Raw genomic sequence first — 20883 nt, 5'->3', positions numbered from 1 at the left:
AAAACAACAACAACAAACAAAAAAAACAAAAACAAAAACAAAAAAACTAAAACAAGACAACGAAAACATAAAAAAACGCTGCATGATCTAAAGATACGGAAAGAATTTCACGAGAGAGTTTTTATTAAAGCCAACCTCTCAATTGCAATCTCTACCTTAAGGTGAAAGGCAGATTACATGTTAGCTTTCAGATATGAACTTTATATTCTTGTGGCAAGAACAATATCTCACGTTTTCGATGCGCTCACTCGTAAGATGTTATTTTTGCCACTCGGTCATAAAATTCATAGCGTGTGGCCATTGCATGATATTCGTTTCATTACTGCATTTGCTTCAACGGACGAGCATGGTGTAGAGGCAAAAACAAATATTAAACCATCGGCCATTTTTACTTTTATGAAAAAAGCTTATGATGACCTCCTTATTGAACTGAGCTGTATAAATATCTGTTGCAGTTATGTTGTTTTCCTTTTAAAACATGAAATTGCCATTTAATTTCTTATCAATAGTGAAATCTCGTCTTCAAAATCCATCCTAAAAAGGCCCAACCTTTGACTTTGGCCTCGTTTGACACTGTAGTAGTCATAGAACAATGAAATACATATTTTTTTCTTCTTAAGAATATTATAAGTATGATTTAAATTCCTTAGGTAAGATTTTCAGCTAATGAACAATCTTAGTACTGGGTCACGTGTCGGAAAAGGAAATAGAAAACCACAGCACTTTCCATCACCGGGATTTTCCCCGACAAGAATTTAAACTATATTATTTCCATATATGTTACTTTATGACATGCCCGGCAAATTTTAAATTTTTTTTAAATATACAGATATTGACGATTGTGTGTCTGCTCGATGTGACAACGATGCAACGTGTGTGGATGGTGTCAATCAATTCAGTTGCGTATGTCAAATAGGCTTTAGTGGGAGATTGTGCGACATAGGTAAGAAAAACATGGGAAATGAGCTTTCAGCTTTAGCTTTGAAATTTTCACAAATTTTCCGAGAAGTCTATCTGTGACTGATATGAAGAGCTCGTTTACTGCTCCTTGTTTCAATTACCTTTAACATTTCAGACATAGATGAATGTGCCACGCTGCCCTGTAAAAATGGCAGCTGCCAAGATGGTCCCAACTCTTTCACGTGCACATGTCAAAGTGGTTTTACTGGAACCTACTGCGAAACAGGTGGATGCATATACAACTTCTTCGAAACCTTTCACCAGATTTTAATCGAATTTCCGATTAAAACCCACCATTCTCTAAAATTTTTTTCTTTTTCTTTTTTTTTTTGGGGGGGGGGGGGAATTGGAGAATTTACAAACTACTCCTTGCACGTTTGAGAGTTAACATTTAACAGCTAATGTTCTCTCTAGTCATAGATTCTTAAAAGATGGCTAATTACTCCAGCTGAGCGGCCAAAGAGCAATTAGCTGCAAAATCAGTTGACAGCCGCTAAAGCTAAGCTGTGTTATCAACAGACGATTCTTAATTTCACCTTTCTGATTAGTGTCAAAAGGGAAAGAAAATTGAAGGAAGGAAAAAGACAAAAGTGATAATATATGCAGTGTTGGGTCATTACAGAGAACTTGTTGCACATAAGCAAATTTTGGTTATCTCTTAATTGTTTTCTGAAAACCCAGTGGTATCTGTTTTCCTGAACTAAGGATAACATAGGTAAAAAAAATGGTAGCCTACTTAGGAGCCATGTGGCTCATCGGGCCGGCGCTTAACTCCGGTTTCCGTAGCATGAAGCGACTAAGAGTATTTCTAGCCCCCCCCCCCTGGGTGGGATGCTAGTCCATCGCAGGGTTACCCCTCAGCATTAAATTTGCCGGTACCCATTTATACACCTGGGTGAAGAGAGGTACTGTGAGAGTAAAGTGTCTTGCCTAAGAACACAACACAATGTCCCCGGACCACTCAATCCGGAGTCGAGTGCACCAACCATGAGGTCACCGCGCCTCCTACAAGGATAACATGGAAAAGTTTTATTCACCTGTTGAATTCAATATTTTTCCCACTGAGCCCCTATATCAGTTTACGTTTTATTTATATATTTCTATTTTGTCTACAGACGTGGATGATTGTGTCTCAGCTCGATGTGCTAACGGAGCAAAATGTGTAGATGGTGTCAACCAGTACAACTGTGTTTGTCAAACAGGATTCACTGGGAAATTATGTGAATATGGTGAGGAAAACAATAACCCAGGATGGGGGGTGGGGGATACTGTTCAGTAGAAGCTACATACGTCTGTGCCATCAAATTGGGTGTTCTTTGAGCCATTTTTGTCTGAGAACGGACGTAGATTTAGATATGGAGCCACAAGAGTGTAAATAAAAAAAGAACTTGTCTTCTTAATTCCAAATAGGTAATAGAGAAATAGAAGTAACCAAATTAGAATATCAAAATTGTCAAGTATGTTTTACGTATCCTTAATTTCGGCGCTGATACAAAGCTTGATTTTGCTTCAAAAATGTGTAACATGGATTTGCAAAACATGTACAACTCTAAGAACCAGGTCTGGGAGCTCGTACTGGCTTTGAACACCTGTGCGGAAAATGGCATGTTTCAATTAGAAATAAGGACAGAATTTGTAGAACTGAGCGGCAGGCCTTTGCCAAGATTTCCTTGGAGTACCTCATTCCCTAACTCACACTCGGAAATACGATCACATTACACCGGCCTTGAAAGCTCTTTGCTGGCTAACTATAGGAATGCAACTTCGATTGCGTGATGTGACAATGATGTATAAATGTACGTATGATGCACGATCCTCGCAGTAGAGAGCGCTATTTATACAATAGCGAAAATCAGACCTGAAAAAAAATTAGGCCTGTTCGGGATTCGAACCGCTGACCTCTGCGATACTAGTGCAGCGCTCTACCAATTGAGAAAACAAGCCAAATGGGAACAGGCCGTTAAGTTGATTCGTAATAAACCCGCTATTGCATAAATAGCGCTCTCTACTGCGAGGATCATGCATCATACGTATCTAATACCGCAGTTCAATATATATGAACTTCATATATGTATTGTATCTGATCTATAAATGTGTTACAATTTTTTACGTCTGACAACTAAGCTATATTCTTCATCTATCATTATCATCATCGCTAAAGTACGTGTATCATTAACATTTCTTTTCGTCCGGGACTCTTAGAGGTGACACCTACTCTCACTACTGGAGGAAAGACGGAAATAACTTCAACCTTAGTGGAACATAAAACAACTGAGTCTCCAACTGAGCCTGGGACAGATAAACTAAAATCGGGTATGTTTTCTTTCCCTTTCTTTTTCTTTTTTTAGGAACCAAAATGATTTAATCAAGATCTCCAAATTGATCTTCATAATAATAATAATAATAATAATAATAATAATAACGATAATAATAATAATAATAATAATATTTGGTCAATGAGACCCCTTACAGTATATATAACTGAATTACAGTTCTGGCCAGCAAGGAATAATAAAGCATTTACTCAAAGTATATATCTAAGGAACAATTGATTACATTAGCAACTATCAAGCGTATATGGCAAATAAATCTTTCAAATGCCTCAATTAGTCTTTGAGAACGCCAGGCATTACAGTGTAGATGCCACCCGTCTTATTTCAAAAAGTAAAGGAGTACTTCTGAAGAGAAATCGATAACAATGAGTGGCAAGCAGTGACGATAACAATGTCGTCTTAGTAACCAGGTTTATCAAAAGACTTTCAGTTTGGAAGAAAAAATTTTTATAAAGAGGTTTTGCTTTTTCATATGTGGAATGCTGATCACGGTAGCTTCTCTGCGAGCTGAGTAGACGTGCAGGTGATTCTGCATTCGTTGCTCCTACAGGATATTTTAATGTTAAAGTAATATCTTCTTCACAGTTAGTCTACTAATTTCTTTGTAATCAACAGATTTCAAACTTCAAATAAGAATCAAGAGGGAATGGGACAGCAGCCTAGTAGACTCGACTAGTGAAAAATTTAAAGAGCTTTCCAGCTTACTGAAAAAAGAGGTATTCCAGAGGTTTATTCTATAGGTTCTGTTTTTCATTACCCTCTCCATTTCTCTGAAAGGGTGATCTTTCTAAAATTTATATAGGTAACAAATCACTTCAAGTGCATTTGACATAACTTTTTCAACGATTAACGAATTTGCAAAAGCCTGTAGTGCGAGTGCGATTTGTTGTCTGTGAAAAATTACAGGTGCTGATTTACCTGAAATTGCAAGAGTTGAATGATATGATTACTTGTCAATGATATAAATGCAATAGACACAACTACTCAAAAATTTTTCTTTTTTGATTAGTTGTGTCTATTTCGTGTCATGGGTCACCGATTCGGCTGCTTGCCTTTTGCCTTGTTTCCAGGGTAGTTGGGCTTTTCCCACAGGAACTTGCTTCAAGTTCTCAAGACGCAGTCTGTCTAAGAGTGGTCCAGCGTAGTCCGGTTCAAAAAATCGATTTCTTTTAAACGTTTCCATGAACCTGTCTTAGTCCAAACGTAATCGAACTTTTTTTGTTTTTTTTTTTTTCGAAATATTGCAAAAAAAAAAAAAGGTTTGGTTTTGACCTAGATGCAAGAGAGAAGGAACCCTTTATTTCCCTTACAGAATTATTTAACCCAATTGACATATGGAAATTCTTGAAATTAAAATATGCCTTTTTGGACATTTCCTGGTCAACTATTACCAAACTACTCAAAATGAAACATGAGAGCATACCTTTCTTTGCACTAGCATTCCGTTTTGTGACTTTAATGTTCGGTAATTCGCAAAAAGTCCAACCCAAACTAATTAGACATCTCATTTGAAACTCACACAATGCGAAGTTTTTGTTTGACACGCTGGTCATACATGTGGTCCATTAATAAACACAGGATTAAATTCTCCCTTGGATATTGCAGCACATACAAGTTATCTGATGTTAGCTTATGGGACAATGTTTTAAAAGCAGAATGACTGAAAGGATTTGAAATATCAAATTATGCCCGCTCCACACGTATACACGCCTTTCACAAACGACGTCTATACCCAACCTCCATCCAACTTACTTGTTTTATACATGTGATAGAGCTGGGTGTAGCGACCAGAAAGAGCTTTCAAGCAGGTGAAACCTTTACTTGCAGTTGAATTTGCAACGCGATTTTCGGTATGTGTCAGTATTCGAATCCCCTCTAAACCTTTACAGCAGGCAGTTTTCCATTATTCTAGGTAAAACATCAAAATTCGCTGAGGTGCTTCACAAGACAGCCCTGAAACAATCGATTTTCAATGGTAACGAATACCACCTTATTAGATATAACCCGGGTAATATAAACAATCCCGAATACAGTCTTTTGAAACTTTGAATGTTTACTTGATCGAAAAATAATCGATGCGACTACAAAGAGCACATGAAAATTAGTTTCTTGCCAAATCTTCAGAATGAAGTCTTACATAGAAGTGAAGCGACCGACAGTTGACCGATATAGCATCGACAGCTGACCGATATATCAGCGGCAGTTGACCAATATCCCACCGATACATGATCAATAATCGATTGAAATGTGTCTATCAGATATCAACCGACACTCGGCCGATAGTTGGTGGCTATATTTCCCGACCACCGCCTGGTTGTCGACCGACTACCGACGGACTATCGGCCGAGTGTCGACCGACTATCGACACACTATCTACCGATATGTTGTGAGTTTCTTTAGGCTTGGCATGGCCCACTGTTCTGAATACTATGGATTAAAAAATACTAAGACGAAAGTTAGTGGTAGCAGCGATCAAAAGACAAATGAATAAAGGGGGTAAGTTTCTAATGAAACCGTGGTGCTGTCCTTCGTCAGAGCGATATATTGGTTGAGAGCACCTACAGTAAACGTAATGCAATTTGTTTTTAAAAAGATTGACACGTGACCTAAAAGCCATTTGTAATTAAAGTAATCCTTCACAAGAAGTAACCTAAAAATTTGAAACGAGAGTTATTTTCAGGTAAAAATTACATCAATCAATATCAGGGACTCTCATTCATTGAATATCTGAATTCTCCAAAACAATTTGTTCCTTTGTAAAACGTTGCGCGAAGTATTAAGAACTTCTAATACTCTTTCGCTTACTCATTGCAATTTCCTTGAATTTGGATAATTCTATCATATATTTCGCTACAGAAAACGAAAAAATTTGATGAGTGAAGTTGCATTAAATCTATTTGTGTCTAGCTAGAAAAAGCGTCTTATTTGAATTCAGTTTTTCGGTGGGAGAAAGACAAGATTTACACTCGCCATTGCAGAAAACAAACGTGGAGACTCTCACAACTTCAAAACACACATTTCAATTCACTTACAATTTGACTTTCCGTGACATTTAAAACTGAACAAAGGTAAATCTTCGAAGAATAGTCGTCGTTGGAAATGAACGATACTTTCCGTAAGATCTTTAAGTATTTTTAAGATTGTCGCTATGGTCATTTAACCTAGTATGTGTTTTCCATACCGCTACTGTTGTTCATTCCAAATTGTATATGCGCCGTTTTTTTCCTCTCCAATTGACTTATGTCAAATCGTGACAGATACTTATTATTAAAAGAAATATTTCGAAGTTTTAATACTTGGAAGCCTTTTAAGTTACCTTTTCCATTACGTATGAATAAATATGTTTCGGTGAAGCCTCTCTCTGTAATTTGAATAACCTTTATTTTCTTTATCTTCTACTCGTTAAAATATTGTTCAGTTTATGGGGGATCTTCCCGTAATTAAACTAGTAATTGCAGCCCTAAATCATTCGAGTTTACTTTGGCAAGCATTTCGTCAAGTGTTATAAAGAAATTAAAATGTGTTTCACCAGCCAAGGTAGGTTCGTATTGGCGACAAATGTGCACGCTCTCTTGAGTACTAAGACCTCGGGCACAGTTTTTCCCAATACGGACCTCCCGGCTGGTAAATGACATAAATGTATTCTTTATTGTTCACTTCAACTGAGATATGTAACATGTAGTCTATGATGAAGTGAGCGATGTGACAAACCTTGGGCGATTTATTTTCAAAAAGGATAGTTCCAAATATGCAAAGCAAAACAAAATTCCCGAAACAAGAGTTTTTTAAAATACGACCACGGCAGTTTACACCATTTTTATGGCTACTGCCCCCTTGGAAGGTAAAGCCATAATGTTGTCCTGTTGAGTGTGTGTAACAGAAGAATATGTACGACCCCTTACCCCACAGTGAAGTCTGCCTAGTTTTACCCGATATTCCTCGCTCTCGGCTTTTGTCTGTCTCGGGACATCTTCGGTCGTTCAACGCTTGCCGACGATTTCTTCGGATCGCCTCGAATGTTACTCAGAATTAGCACGTGATCATACGTTTCTTGATGCTGCTTATTGTTTGTTTCGGACTACTTTAGAAAATGGTAAGCATATCACAATTATTTCAGGATGGCTTTTTGAAAACCAAAGCTTTACCTTGCAGAAATGTCACAAAAAGCTGTGATCGGCGCATCGTGGAAACTCAAAGGAAAAATTTCTTCTTCGAAGAGAGACTATTTTACCGTTGGAATCAGAGAATTGTGCCCAATAGATCCGAACTTGCCGTGACATCGCCAAATATGATTAACATCTCAAAATAATTTAACAGTGGCGTGTACAGCACGAATTTGAAGAGACTTTTCCTCTCAGAGGTATCAAAATAGGCATTGTCCGCACATCGTGGAAACTTTGAAGAGGAACTTTATTTATTCGAAAAAAGAACACCTAACCATTTTAATCAGCAACAAATGCTGAAAAGAGCCGCTAAACTTGCGAAGTGAGCAAGGTCCGAAATACGATACCTTAAGTTTACAGTGGCCCTATAGAACGGTGGAACGGCAGAGTGGCGGAATAACCCACGTTGCGAAATGCCTTGTTGAATGAAACCAAAGTCTCATAAAAATGGAATTGCAATGAAATAAAAAAATACTTATAATTTACTGGCAATAAGTTTAATCTGGACCGATAGAGGAACAGTGAGGTTTTTGAGCTAGCCCCTATCGGTTATCATTACTATTACAATTTTTATCATCATCATCATCATTATTATTATTAGTATTGTTATTATTATTATTGTTGACATGATTACTTGTTACCATTGGTGGTTGAGTGTCAATTAGTCACTACATTCTACATTCACTACAGCCTGACTCATAAATTTGTGGGATGCGGCAGCAGTAGCCATATACAACTGCCTATTATTTAACTGCCTATTTTTTTATGTTGGGGTTATTACAAACGGACTTTTTTTTTTAACAACTCTATTGACCATTACACATATTACATACAGCAAATTAGACGACCTAAAAGAAATGGGATATATGTACAAAGTGATTAAAGTGATAAGGAGGAAAGGTCAAAAGGGCTGGTGCGAACGGGACACGAGGACCCATGCGAGGCACCGCCCATGAGACTTTTGAGCGCTGAAGCGATTTTCGCTAAGACAGATTCATGGCCAAACTTTGAAAGAAATCGATTTCTTGAACCAGAATGCACCGGACCGCTCTAAGTGAGACTGCGTCTTAAAGTCCCTGATGATGAGTTCCCGTAAAAAAAAAAGCAGAACATACGGCTTCGTAATTATTGAACTTGATATCTTCAGTTCCTTGTGGATTCATCTGATATGGAGAAAAAAACGAAGCATACCAAAAACAAAATCAAAAATCGTAATGTTCAAGTTTGCCTGGCCGTAATAAGAGTGAAAGCTCTATATAATCTTTTTTTAACCATGTATTTCACCTGCCATAGCTTACATGTGCGATTTTCTCTTTTTCCTAAGATTTATAAGGCATATTTTGGATTTCCTGACTTAAAAGAAGTGAAAATAATTGGAATGAGGTAGTTGATTCGATCTTTTGTATTTTTTTTTTTTTTTTTTTTGGCTGGAATAGAAATATTTAAAGTTTTGTACACTGAATAAGCTTACTTAAAGAGAGTATTTTGCTCCTGATTCTTTCATGAATAGATGAAATTCTTAGATTCTATTTTTTCGCTGTTATTGTTGTTGTTGTTGATTTTTTTTTTATTAATTTTTTGTTGCTGTTTTCTGTGTGCTTTTGTTCATTGTGTTTTCTTTCTGTCGTTTTTCAAGCTCTAAACGGACTTAGACGGTACATTCATTTCATCGCTAGCATTTACTAATTAGCTTCATTTTGAAATCAGTGTAACTATTTGCACTATAAGAAAACATTCAAATCGTTTCCACTTGTGTCTGGATTTTTTTATTTAAGACCTGGAAGCATAATAGCAGACTTTCAGCTCATTTTCAAGAGAGCTTTGAGTGCGCGAGAGGCCTTAGGTCCAATGGAAAACGAAATAAAGGATGGCAAACTTGGAAACTTGGAAGTTGAGCCGAATTCTTTTAAGACCAGTGTAGACAAAAAAGGTATTATTTAAAATGGTGAAATATCGTCCTACTGTAATGGTTTTGAACCAAATAGTACATGTAACAATCGATAGTGTAATCTGAATGTCAGTGTAAGGATAGTTTTGAAAGGATTGCTCACGGTCCCACTCGGAATTGTGTTTCGTAAGTCTATGAGCAGCTGTGGGATTGCAAGATAATGTCTTAGTTTGAAGCCGTCCTGTCTCTAAAATGTAGAATTACTTAAACATAAAACTTTTGGCTTTTTGAAATTCAAAGGGGAGAGACTTCTTAAGAAACTTAAACCTAGCTAATTTGGTGAAATCCAAATCTCCGTTTCTCTTGCTGTAGATGATTGTTTGACTCCCTTTGCTTTTTTTCTGCTTTTGTGGTCTTATTTTGTTTCTTTGTTTTTTTGTTTTGATTTTTTTTCCTTTTTTATATGGGACTGTCTTTGTTTGTTTTTGTTGTTGTTGTTGTTGTTATTGTTTTTCATGAAAACCAAATTCTCTTTTTTGTTTGTTTTTCTTTTTTTTTCATTATTCTATGATACTAGACCAGACATCCGACGACGAAGGAAAGAAGACCATCTACATCATCATTGGAGTTTGTTGTGGCGTTTTCCTCTTGATCCTCGTTGTAGTCTATCTGATTCGCTACCGCAAGCGACAAGTAAGGCATTATAGCAGCCATGTCTCTGATGGGATGCCTGATGATCATTCATTCTCAAACGATGAAAAATATGAATTGCAAAATAAGAAAGAAGATATTGTAGGCTGCGAGGAAATTGCAATTTCTTCTCCTGGCACTCACAACGAGGAACATAACACCCAGAGAAAAGAAGATTGCATTCCAAAAGAAAATCCTTACCGTAAAGGAGTTGGTTTACCTGACGATGCTAAAAGTGATCAAGAAATTGGTATCACGAATAAAGCTGTTTGTTGTGACGAAGAGGGCACCCTTCCCGTCGTTGATAATGACTAAAGCTCGTGTCGTTTTGTTTGCTCCCTTTCAATTTGTGTAGAACTTGCGAAGGCGGATGTAGAATAATGCATCATGACTTCATATTTCATGATGGTTTACTTTGATTCCTACATTTGCTGTTTAACGTTTAGATTCACTTCTGTTGGATAAGACTGGAAAATTTTATTTGATCTTTAAAAGAGTGTTGTAACCGGGTTAGATTACCACTAGCAAACTTGCACAGCCTCAGTGATGGATTAGGTATGTGTTTTTTGTGAGACAAGGTGTAAAATGCTGCTCCGAACTCTTAGGACTATTTTAAGAGTAGCGGAAAATAATATATTCTTAGAGTTAGAAAATTTACGAGCTCTCAAATTTCGCTACAATATTCTAAACATTCATTTCGACACGAGATCCTTCTGTGAGGGCTACAATACAAAAATAGATTAAGGCCAGAAATTGACCAATTTTGATAGATTCAGCAGCTACCAATATAAAACAGGTACTCTTTTCAACTTTTTGTGTGCTTTATCATGAAATATATAGGAAATAATCCACCTTCTGTAAGCTGTTTTTATTTTTGTGTGTGGATTACAAGATATATTTTTCATTTGTTCATTTGCATTTGTTCAAAGACCTCTTTCACAATCTTCCTTACTTTTAATAAATCGACAGTGGTTTAGCATGGTCTGTTCTCCTATCGACAACGACATTCGTCATCGCAGTGGTAAGAATTAAATGTTGGGGCTTACGAGGCGTGACTGAGAACGCAACCCGTAACAATTCACTGCAACAAACGCGTTGGTTTAATCATAACGCGCAGTTGAATTTAACCACTTGCTTAGGCACAGATTGAATTTTCGGCTTTAATTTGGCTATCATCCTCCAATATTTTATACTGTTTGGCCTCCACATGATCTAATTTTTAAAAAACTTTGTCGTCTTGAAACCTCATCTTTTGTCTGTTGTTAGTATCCATAAGGTTTATTTTATCCTTTTTAAGGGCCACATAAGGGTATCTCACCTAACATTAGAAGGAGATGACGAAGGGTTAGAGCTCTTACCACAAAATTATAGAATCAAGACCTACCACGACTTAGCTCTAAATAGCTTTTAATTTCATCCTGTCTTACTCTCCGTGAAGTTTCCATCCATTTACTCCCTAATCTTTTTACTGTGTTATGTACCCCTTCCCTTCCATATTTTATCACAGTCGATTCCCGACAACTCGAAATTGAAAAAGGATTCGAGATGCCGGGACTTCAGGTTATCGGGAGTTGAAAACAACGGAAAGGAAAAAAAGAAAAAAAGGTGTTTACTATTTTTTCTTTTCATACAGTATGCATTGTAATCAAATATGATTATAGGTCATTGAAGAGAAGTCGAGTGAAAATAGAACGATAAAAATCAGAACGTAACCTGAAACAAAACAAAGCAAAGCAGCAGGACAAGTAAAGTAAGTCATGAGTCGAGGTACTGCGAACTTTGCAATTTTCAAAGCGAACAACGTCGGGCTACTGCTACAGAGCCCATGTGATTTACTATTTTGAGAAATAGTCAGTTGATACGTTCAGAATTGTCTCAACTGATCTATTACTTCCGATTACCCTCGAAAAGCTTCCAAGGTTGGATTTTAGAGATCAGTATGTACCTCCAAAAACAAACTAAACTTCTGTAGCACGTCTATGGCACTGCGCACTTCGTGTTTTGAGGGGCTTTTCGGGTGGTTGACTCATCGATCAAACATGATCCTCATCCTCCTCTTAAAGCTCATTGTCATCTGATTAGTCCGTAACCGGTGGTTTCGCCAACGTGTCAATTCGCCAACGTCTAACATCAGTTCGCCAATGCTTTTATGTCACTTCGCCAATATCCAAAACAATTGTGATTACGAGTGAATAATAAACAACGCTTCTTCACGTGTAATCAAACAAATATATTGGGAGTCTATAGCTATTTAACTACGCAGATGTTAAAAATATTTTACAGTAGGTAAAAGCCTTTTTCAAACACTATCAGCCGTCAAGGAAATGAGAAATTGGGGAGAGTGAAACGAACAATTTCAAGCGATACTAACCTACGAACACTCGTGAATACATCAAAAGTAAAATTACTGATTTATTACCTTTTGACAGACGTGTTTCAATGTAGTTTTATGGAGGCAGTGTGGCCGAGTGGTTAGAGTGTCAGACTCGTAATCTGCCGCTCCCGGGTTCGAGTCCCACCCTAATCACTGGATTTGTTTCGCGGTAGCCCCGAGCTAAGATCCTTGGCCACGCTTGTAAATAACCAACTGGTTTGCCTCCGGCCAGTTGGGGTTCTTAATGATCTTCTTGATGATGTTATGTTCAATTTAAACCATTTGTTTCATTTGTTTGCAAGGAGCACGATGGAAACTACTGGTTCACCAGTAATTGTGTAATCCTATAAAGAGACTTTTTTTTTTTTTTAGTTCGAGTTATCGCGAAAAAAAATATAGAGAGAGTTTGATCTGAAGGAAAACGACGAAAACTACCTCGAGTTAATGAGATGTTCGAGTTATACCGAGGGTTCAATTGCAGTGACTGTATGACTCCGAGAATCCAAGGGAAATTTATTTTGGTTCAAGTTTAAGCGACGGTTCGTTCGAGTTAAGGGAAGTCGACTGTATATATATCACGAATAAAGGCTGATAGTTTCTAAAGAAACTGTTTAGAGCTGCGTCGGTGGGGGTAACGAAATAATTTGGATCTATCAACCGAAAGTTGAAATGGTAAATTGGCCACCGTAACGATTACAATAGCTGACGTTTCGAGCGTTAGCCCTTCGTCGGAGCGAATAGAGGAATTGTAGGTTGTGTGGGCTTTTAAAGGCAGAAAATGGAGCTACGTTATTGGTGGGAACATGGCAACGAGAAAAACACGAATAAATTCGTGGAATGAAAAGCGTTCGTGGATCCCTATGGGATTTAGACTGCCGGTTTGAAAGATGAGCTTTTGTTCAAGAGTTTTACGGCTTTCCGTGCTACCTAAGTGTAAGGAAAGACAGCACATTGCCATATGTTGTTTAGAATGACTAGGTAAATTAAAATGTCTAGCGACTGGTTTCGATGTGTCCTTGTCATTCCTTTCTACGTCTCGAAGGTGTTCTCGAAATCGGTCACCTAGTCTTCTGCCTGTTTCGCCGATGTATATCTTTTTGCAACAAGTGCAAGTTATGCAATAGATTACATTGGCGGAGGTGCACGTGATCGGTGATCTTAATGGATCGTTTAGGTCCCGATATTTTATCAGTGTTGTGAATGAAAGGACACGTTTTGCAACGTGCACGAGTGCATTTAAAAGTGCCTGGTTGGCCATTAGTCTGAAAATAACTTCTGACCAGAAAATTGCCTATGTTTTTGTCGCGTTTGAATGAAATTAGCAGAGGCTACGAAAAGATAGTGCTTGTCTCTGGATCGTTTTGAAGTAATCTAAAGTTTTTAAGAATGATGGATTTCACTGAGTGGTTGTGAGGGTGAAACGTGAGAGTGAATGGAATGCGGTCGGAATCTTCCTTTTATAACGTTTGTAGTGCTGAATGTCGATCAATAAGTTGGGCGCAGTGGTAACCCGCTTAAAGGCAGAAACAGGGTAACCACGTTTATCGAAAAACTGGCACATTGACTCTGATTTGTGGTGAAAATCAGAGTCATCGCTACATAAACGACGAAGTCTTAGAAACTGAGAAAAAGGAATGGAATTCTTAACGTGAGATGGATGCGAAGACGAATATAACATGTAATTATGCGATTCTGTAGGTTTGTAATACACACTAGTGCATAAACCGTTGCCTTTAATTGAAACTTTGATGTCTAAAAAGGATAGAGAACTGTCAGAAATTTCCCGGGTATATTTCAGAGCCGGGTGAAAAGAATTCACTGCGGTTATGAATTGAGTGAGCTCCTCTCTGGTAGAGGAGGTAGCGCCGATACAGTCGTCGATGTAGCGACCGTAGAGTTCAGGTTTGGACCCGTTGTATTAGCTGAAAAATTGATGTTCGACAAAACCTACAAAAAGATTGGCATAGCCAGGTCCCATTTTTTTGCCCATGGCTACACCATTGGTTTGTTTGAAGAAGTTGTTTCCGAATGAAAAACAATTGAGTGTGAGCACTACTTCGGCTAGGCGTAGTAGTGTTTCAGATTTAGGTTCCTTAAGTACGTTGATCAAAAAAATGTTTAAGGGCCAGAAAGCCTTCGCCATTAGGAATGACAGTGTAAAGAGACGTAATATCCATGGTGAAAAGAAGTTTGTTTTGGCCAAGGAAATTAAAGTCTCGAAAAATTTGAAGAGCGTGTTGGCTGTCTTTAATATATGATGGTAAAGTTTTGACGATGGGAGCCATAATTTTGTCTAGATAGCTGGAGATAAGTTCGGTAGGGCAACTGCAAGCTGAGACAATGGGCCGACCCGGGTTGTTAGGTTTGTGAATTTTAGGTACAAAGTAAATACGGGAAGTTCTAGGAGTGGTTATGATGAGATTTTTTGCTGTGGCCGGCAACACTTGTTTAGTAATGAGTTGGTTGATCGTATTCTTGACGGTGTTTTGATTGATAGCAGTGAGGTCTTTGTCGACCTTTTGATAAAAAGAGGTGTCAGAAAGTTGCCGCAAAGCTTCTTTTTGGTAGAGGTCGTTGCGCCAAAAAACGAACGTGCCGCGAAGAAAATTTGGTAATACGTTTGTTGATATCGTGGCGGCATTTTTAAATAAAAATGATGCGAATTGGCCCTCTGGGGGAGTCCATTTAGACTTTCGGGTCTGAAATGTTTCGAAAGTGTCTTTGTTCGAGATGTTAGAATCATCCTCTTTGTCGTGAAAAAAGGCTTTTAATTGAACGCGGCGAAGGAATTTTTCTACGTCTTGTTTAATTGAGAATTCGTCCGTTGTTTTAGAAATGGGAACGAAATTTAAGCCCTTACTGAGGACAGATCTTTCTCAATCGGAAAGTGAGAGGTTTTCGGAATGGTAACTACAGCTTTGAGGTTTTCTGGTAATGAGTGGTTAGCGATTTGGGGACCGATAATTTGGTCAAGTTTTTTGGGCCTTAATTTGGTTCAAATGATTGAAAAGTTTCGAATTAGTTTCCTATATTTTGGTGCGGATAGATTGTAATAAAACTACAGCACAGATTTTGGAAAGTTGAACAAAAGCTCATCTTTCAAACCGGCAGTCTAAATCCCACAGGGATCAACGAACGCTTTTCATTCCACGAATTTATTCGTGTTTTTCTCGTTGCCATGTTCCCACCAATAACGTAGCTCCATTTTCTACCTTTAAAAGCACACACAACCCACAATTCCTCTACTCGCTCAGACGAAGGGCTAACGCTCGAAACTTCAGCTATTGTAATCGTTACGGTGGCCAATTTACCATTTCAACACTGTTGATATATCCTAATGTATATATATCAGTTACTGTTATTATGATTTAACTTTTTTCATTTTTTTTTCTAATTATTTACAATGGACTTTCATTTCGTGGCTTCATTTTTAATTCCCTTTTGGGTTCCTGATGACTTATCCAAAAAATTAAAAAATAGAAAGTATTGTATAGTTTAGACAGTTATGACAAGAGTGTGGCATATCAATTTACATTACAAATTGTAGATATTTCAGCCTCAGTAATTTTGAGCAATTGATTGGTCAAATAACTTTTCGTTACGATCATGGTCTGGGCCGGAAAATTTATCGATGTTTTTATTTGCATCCAAGTTACAAGAGGTGAATTATCTTCATGGAAATCGCTTCTCTGAGGTGCGAGAAAGGCCAAAAACCCAAATTTTAGGTTTTCCGTGCTATACTTGGTGTACTAAGGAACTAATTCTTGTATTCTGCGAACAGATCAAAGTTCAACAAAGTTGCTAGGTTGCTACCGTTGAACTGCTTTCGTTCTCCATCACTGAGTTATTCAAATCTTGAATTGTTTACATTTAGGCAGGTTGTTTGACTACTTCGTTCGAACAGGTGATCTCTTTTTTCAATAACGATTAGCGAGAGTCTTAACGGTGACAGCAAGAAAAGAATCAAAACAATAGCGGTTTACCACGAAGCGAAGAAACAATAAAACCTTTGTTTCTTGAGTAGACACTCCAATCTCCAGTCGTTTCATTGGCTACATTGATGCGAAACGGAAACAATTTCGCATACGTTAATTCATCATTATTTTATATTTTGGTTTATGGCGGTATCCATCACGAATCTTCTTCGCAGGTCGTTATGACGGACAAGTGAAGACTGCGTATAAATTTTCGCGTCAGGATTCGATATGGCTGGTCCAAAGTCATCTCTGACTTTCTCCTCTCTCCAAAAGTACACACGGAAACGACAGCTGTATGCAAAAAACGGATTTTACATCGCGATTAATGCAACTGGCGAGGTGACAGGGACTAGCGACGAAAGCTGTTTAAACGGTGAGGAAAAGTTAGTCATAGTTTATGAAATTTTGTTCGACATGTATTACGCTGCTTTTTCAAGTTATTTTTTAAATCGAATATTGCTCCTCGATATGACTGGGAGCCTATATTTGCGAAATTCAGTCAATGAGCCGGGGTTTGCAATGAATCAATAATTACAAGCTCTTCTAGTGCGGCTGAGATATTTCAATATTACGAATGCAGCAAACACTGAACATTGAAAATACTACTGCGAGTTTTCCCCTTATGTAAACATAAATCACAGGTAATATTTTATTCTTTATGAATGTATTTCAAATTTTGCTTTTTAGAGCAAGGGGGAATGTTCTTCAAATGACTTTTTGGCCCTAATGTTATTCTTGGTCTACGCGAACAAAACACTTTTATTAAACTGCGGTTAGCAACATTTACTAGTTATAAGAAGGCAAGTGGAAAGTGTACATCTTGCGTTCAAAATGCGAGGTTGCGCCGGAATAAAAATGACTGAGCTTTCAAGAAAAATCGTTATTCATTACTATCTTCAAACTCTGTTATTTCCGCACGAATTTATCTTCCACCGATTGTTTACATTTGAAGATATTCGATGTTTTATTTTTGCATTCAATAAGAAAAGACTACTTTGCAGTATATTCATTATTTTCATGCTTTATTTTGATTCCATTTTTTCGAATAACTATCACCCATGTAAAGTGAGATTAAATTTTTGTTTTGATGCATATAAATGAGTGTTCTGCGTAATCTATTAATACTGTAAATGGAGTCATTTACATGCTGAAAAAATATTCGTCAAGTATGATACTTAGTCAGTATAGATTTTTATTAAATTAAAAGAGAAAAAAACAGATTTATAGTAAAGAACAAAAGAGAAAATTTCCGTATACCACAGGTTTGTGTTAACTTGTCTGTTATGACCGTGTCTAATATATGTTTTAACGCAAAAGAGTAATCTTGAGAACATAACTATAAACGTAATTGGCCTCAGCCCTTAAATTGCACTTTGCTTGGCATCTTGAAGATCCGTTTGGATAAGCAAAGTTAGTTTTCACTGCTAATCCTAAGGATTGGATTCTAAAAGAACTACAGTGTAAATTGTAATCAATGAATCATCATTGCTTCTCTGTAACGCCGTAAAAAGGCGCTGCCAATCATAACAATTCTTCAGTCATTGTATAATCGATAACGAACTATTTTTAGAAAAGCGGTGTTTCAATGCGCCCACTTTGTAGGAGCATGTGGAATGTTTAAGGAAAGGGGCTAGCCATATTTTGGTTAACAGTGTTAAGAATTTAGCTGTTGTGGCGGAGTATTACCGTGAACCCCTCTCCTAAATGAGAGATCTTAGCTATCTTCATCATTTAATACACAATATATGAAATGTCTCTTCTCTTAGCCGTTTTGCAATTTCTCTCTATTGGGCCTGACCTCATCGCCATCTGGGGACTAAAGGCTAAAAAATATCTAGCCGTGGACAACAAGGGGAAGATCTTTGCAACGGTGAGTCAAATCGAAAAACTTTCGAAGACTGACTTTTTGTTTCATTGATTAAGCAACTTAAATAATCTTGGATTTTCAGTGTTGTACTGTTTTATTCGTTCATTCGTTTGTTTTGCTGAAATTGTTTCTCTCAAGTTTTCTTTTGACTTTATTGTTGGTGTTGCACAGTTTCCGTGGATTAAATTGATATCCTTTTAATGAAATGAAGAGTCATTATCAGTAAAAATGGCACGGGTGTGCACAGAGCCAAGAATATCTAAGGCATCAGACCGTTTTCTGGTACACAGGCCCAAAGATTTTGAATAGCCTTGAATCCAAATTGTTTTAAACATTTACTTTCAGATGATTCCAATCATCGTGTTCATTGACATATATTGATATATACGTAAAATTCCTACTATTTGAAATATCTTCATTGATCTGCATTGATTCATTTTATGTGAATAATTAAAAATCCTTTTAAGGGGGTAGAATTTAAGAAAAATGAATTGCTGAGATAAATAAAAAGCAAAAAGGGAATAATTTTGTCAAAAAGCACCTTGGATAGTGACGGGTGGAGATTATTTGAAAAGTATTATTTTGAAAACTTTGTTTTAGACTCCCCACTTATTGGACACTCACAGCGCCTCCTTAATCTATTCTATTTCTTTCTCACTACCCTCAGGAAGCCGAGAGAAAGGAATGTGTATTTCGAGAGTTCTTCGGAAAAAACTTTTACAACATTTTTCGCACGTGTCACTCAGACGCAGACGGTAAGGGTTGGTACCTGTCAGTGGACGAGAATGGCAGAATAAGCGCTGAGAAGGTTTCTTACAGTGATGAGCCGAGACTTCATTTCATCGTTAAAACACTCAAGGATCAAGAAGAGGATGAAGTTGAGGACAAAGATACTGTTGACAAGTTGAAAAGCCAAGATGGCAGCAAGAGACGTGATAAAAAAACCACTAAGGATTTTGGGCTTCCCTCGTCTGAAATCGTGTGGATCATGCAACAGCCTTACCATTTTGAGGGCAGCACGTCAAGCACGCCCAGTCCCCCAAGCTCCTCGTGTGTTTCTGGCAGTTCGGCATCTACTGGAGAGTGGACTGGATCAGGCGACTATTCCACCTCGGTGTGATTAGCGCTCATGATAAGTACGGCGTGTTTCATCATCGAGAAGGGGAGCATTCAGTTGAATGGGTAAATGAGAGTGTGACTGCGCTTTGACTGGAAAAATAGATCGTCTCGAAGCACTAGTGTTTCGTCCCACAGATGATATGTACGAATAGGTGTAAATTTGATATACCCTTGAACTGGACAAAGAAAATAGTATCTCGCGACCACATTCCACCGGAAGCCCATGTCACAGCGTTTAGTTGGTTCTGTCCTTTTCAAATCCACAGTTATTCTGATAATCATCAAACCATTTAATCAAAGATCTCCTTGCTAGCCTTTTACATTGAGACTGGACTGCATTGAAAAAAGTAAAATTCCTACTCTGTTTTCATCCGCGCTGAACTATTTTAGAAGGTTTGATCGCTCTAAATAAGGCAGAAAAAGGCTATCACTTAAAAGCTTAATTTAACTGGAGAATCAATTCCTTTTCTTCGATTATTCACTATCTTAATATAAAGTCCGCTAAAAGGAGCAGCAAAGCAGAAAGTTATCCGTTGGCAATAACTGAAAGATTGGCAGCCTATAAAATATTTATATAGTGTGTTTTTAAAAGAACCCTTATATTATTTGAACAGAATATTGTATTCAGAGGTATATTTTTAGCTCTAAAATCAAAAGGAGTGTTCCAATCCTCGTGATGCAGTTATATGAAAATATAATTATTGTGATTGACTTACAACTAACTGCGATGTCTGATAAACTGGTTTAGGATATCAAATAGAACTGTACTCTGCCTTTATTAGGCACCCCAAGCAGCCACGTTTCTTGCTGAACCAAAACAAATAGTTAATGGCACGGAACTGCCCGGCAATGGGTCTATGGTCGTATGAAACAGGACCTCTCATAACAGTCCCACATTAGGTTGATTACTTTGATCCAGAGAGCCAATGATCTGTATAAATTGTCATAAGCTCATGAGATCCGAGTCATTAGCACGTATTGCATTTGCGGCGGCACTTTCTTCGAACCCACTTGCTTGTCTTGCAGCTTCCCTGCTTTGCCCAAATATTGCACATCACGTGACCATCAGAACACACGGGAGCTTCGTTTAAAAATTGAGAGAGATGATAGCAAATGATTAATAGAATAAAACCAAGAAGTAGCCCAAGTCTATTCCTTTTCATCTCTTGGTAGTGTTCAATCGTGTGAAAGTATTTTGAAAAACGAAGGTCTTAAGGAGGGTTCACCCTAGCTAAGAATTGGAAATTCCTGTCCCAGTCTGCCGCTTACCATTCCAGAAAAAAAAGATGTGTCCTGATAAATGAACAGAGGATAAATGGAACTGGGACTCTTACGTTGAGGCTAGACATTTTTTATGCTTCTCTCTAAGCACGTATAAAATACAACAGAGAAACTTAGCTATTAGATATATGCGCATCTACAAGAGAGCGATACAAGCTCTACCGCACAACTGTACCTTTCTTTCGATTGCAATTCGTGACAAAACATCGTCGTAAGGAAAGAGGCTTTGTT

The 20883-nt window shown here is 37.6% G+C and overlaps 3 protein-coding genes across 4 annotated transcripts in view; 2 read left to right on the top strand and 1 right to left on the bottom strand.

The window, feature by feature from the left end:
* Window positions 1–10938, top strand: part of LOC111338819 (von Willebrand factor D and EGF domain-containing protein) — a 29900-nt gene extending 18962 nt beyond the window's left edge. For both annotated transcript variants that reach the window (XM_088733498.1, XM_088733499.1), the window contains exons 20-27: window positions 830–943; window positions 1076–1186; window positions 2076–2189; window positions 3163–3273; window positions 3909–4009; window positions 8781–8839; window positions 9232–9386; window positions 9922–10938. In XM_088733498.1, coding sequence (XP_088589624.1) covers window positions 830–943; window positions 1076–1186; window positions 2076–2189; window positions 3163–3273; window positions 3909–4009; window positions 8781–8839; window positions 9232–9386; window positions 9922–10349 — 1193 coding nt within the window. In that variant the 3' untranslated portion in view covers window positions 10350–10938. The remainder of the gene's footprint in view (window positions 1–829; window positions 944–1075; window positions 1187–2075; window positions 2190–3162; window positions 3274–3908; window positions 4010–8780; window positions 8840–9231; window positions 9387–9921) is intronic.
* Window positions 10939–16499: 5561 nt separating this feature from the next.
* LOC111338806 (fibroblast growth factor 16) lies at window positions 16500–19490 on the top strand. Its single transcript, XM_022945337.2, has 3 exons — window positions 16500–16758; window positions 18152–18255; window positions 18920–19490. The coding sequence occupies exons 1-3, from the start codon at window positions 16614–16616 to the stop codon at window positions 19370–19372; spliced, it is 702 nt and encodes a 233-aa protein (XP_022801072.1). The 5' UTR covers window positions 16500–16613; the 3' UTR covers window positions 19373–19490.
* Window positions 19491–19920: 430 nt separating this feature from the next.
* Window positions 19921–20883, bottom strand: part of LOC111338813 (uncharacterized) — a 9200-nt gene continuing 8237 nt past the window's right edge. Inside the window, exons 14-15 of the mRNA XM_088733675.1 lie at window positions 20828–20883; window positions 19921–20452 (exon numbers count right to left, since the gene is read on the bottom strand). The exon at window positions 20828–20883 is cut by the window's right edge and continues 113 nt beyond it. Coding sequence (XP_088589801.1) covers window positions 20340–20452; window positions 20828–20883 — 169 coding nt within the window. The 3' untranslated portion in view covers window positions 19921–20339. The remainder of the gene's footprint in view (window positions 20453–20827) is intronic.

This window comes from Stylophora pistillata, chromosome 9, assembly GCF_964205215.1.
Source record: "Stylophora pistillata chromosome 9, jaStyPist1.2, whole genome shotgun sequence".
In the NCBI taxonomy this organism is placed as follows: Eukaryota; Metazoa; Cnidaria; class Anthozoa; order Scleractinia; family Pocilloporidae; genus Stylophora; species Stylophora pistillata.
This window is presented reverse-complemented; position numbering and strand designations above follow the sequence as displayed.

Excerpts from the sequence above, each read along its gene's own strand:
- LOC111338806 (XM_022945337.2), top strand. The coding sequence starts at position 16,614 with ATGGCTGGTCCAAAGTCATCTCTGACTTTCTCCTCTCTCCAAAAGTAC. Across the intron at positions 16,759-18,151 it reads CGACGAAAGCTGTTTAAACG|CCGTTTTGCAATTTCTCTCT; the intron begins GTGAGGAAAAGT and ends CTCTTCTCTTAG. Across the intron at positions 18,256-18,919 it reads AGGGGAAGATCTTTGCAACG|GAAGCCGAGAGAAAGGAATG; the intron begins GTGAGTCAAATC and ends CACTACCCTCAG.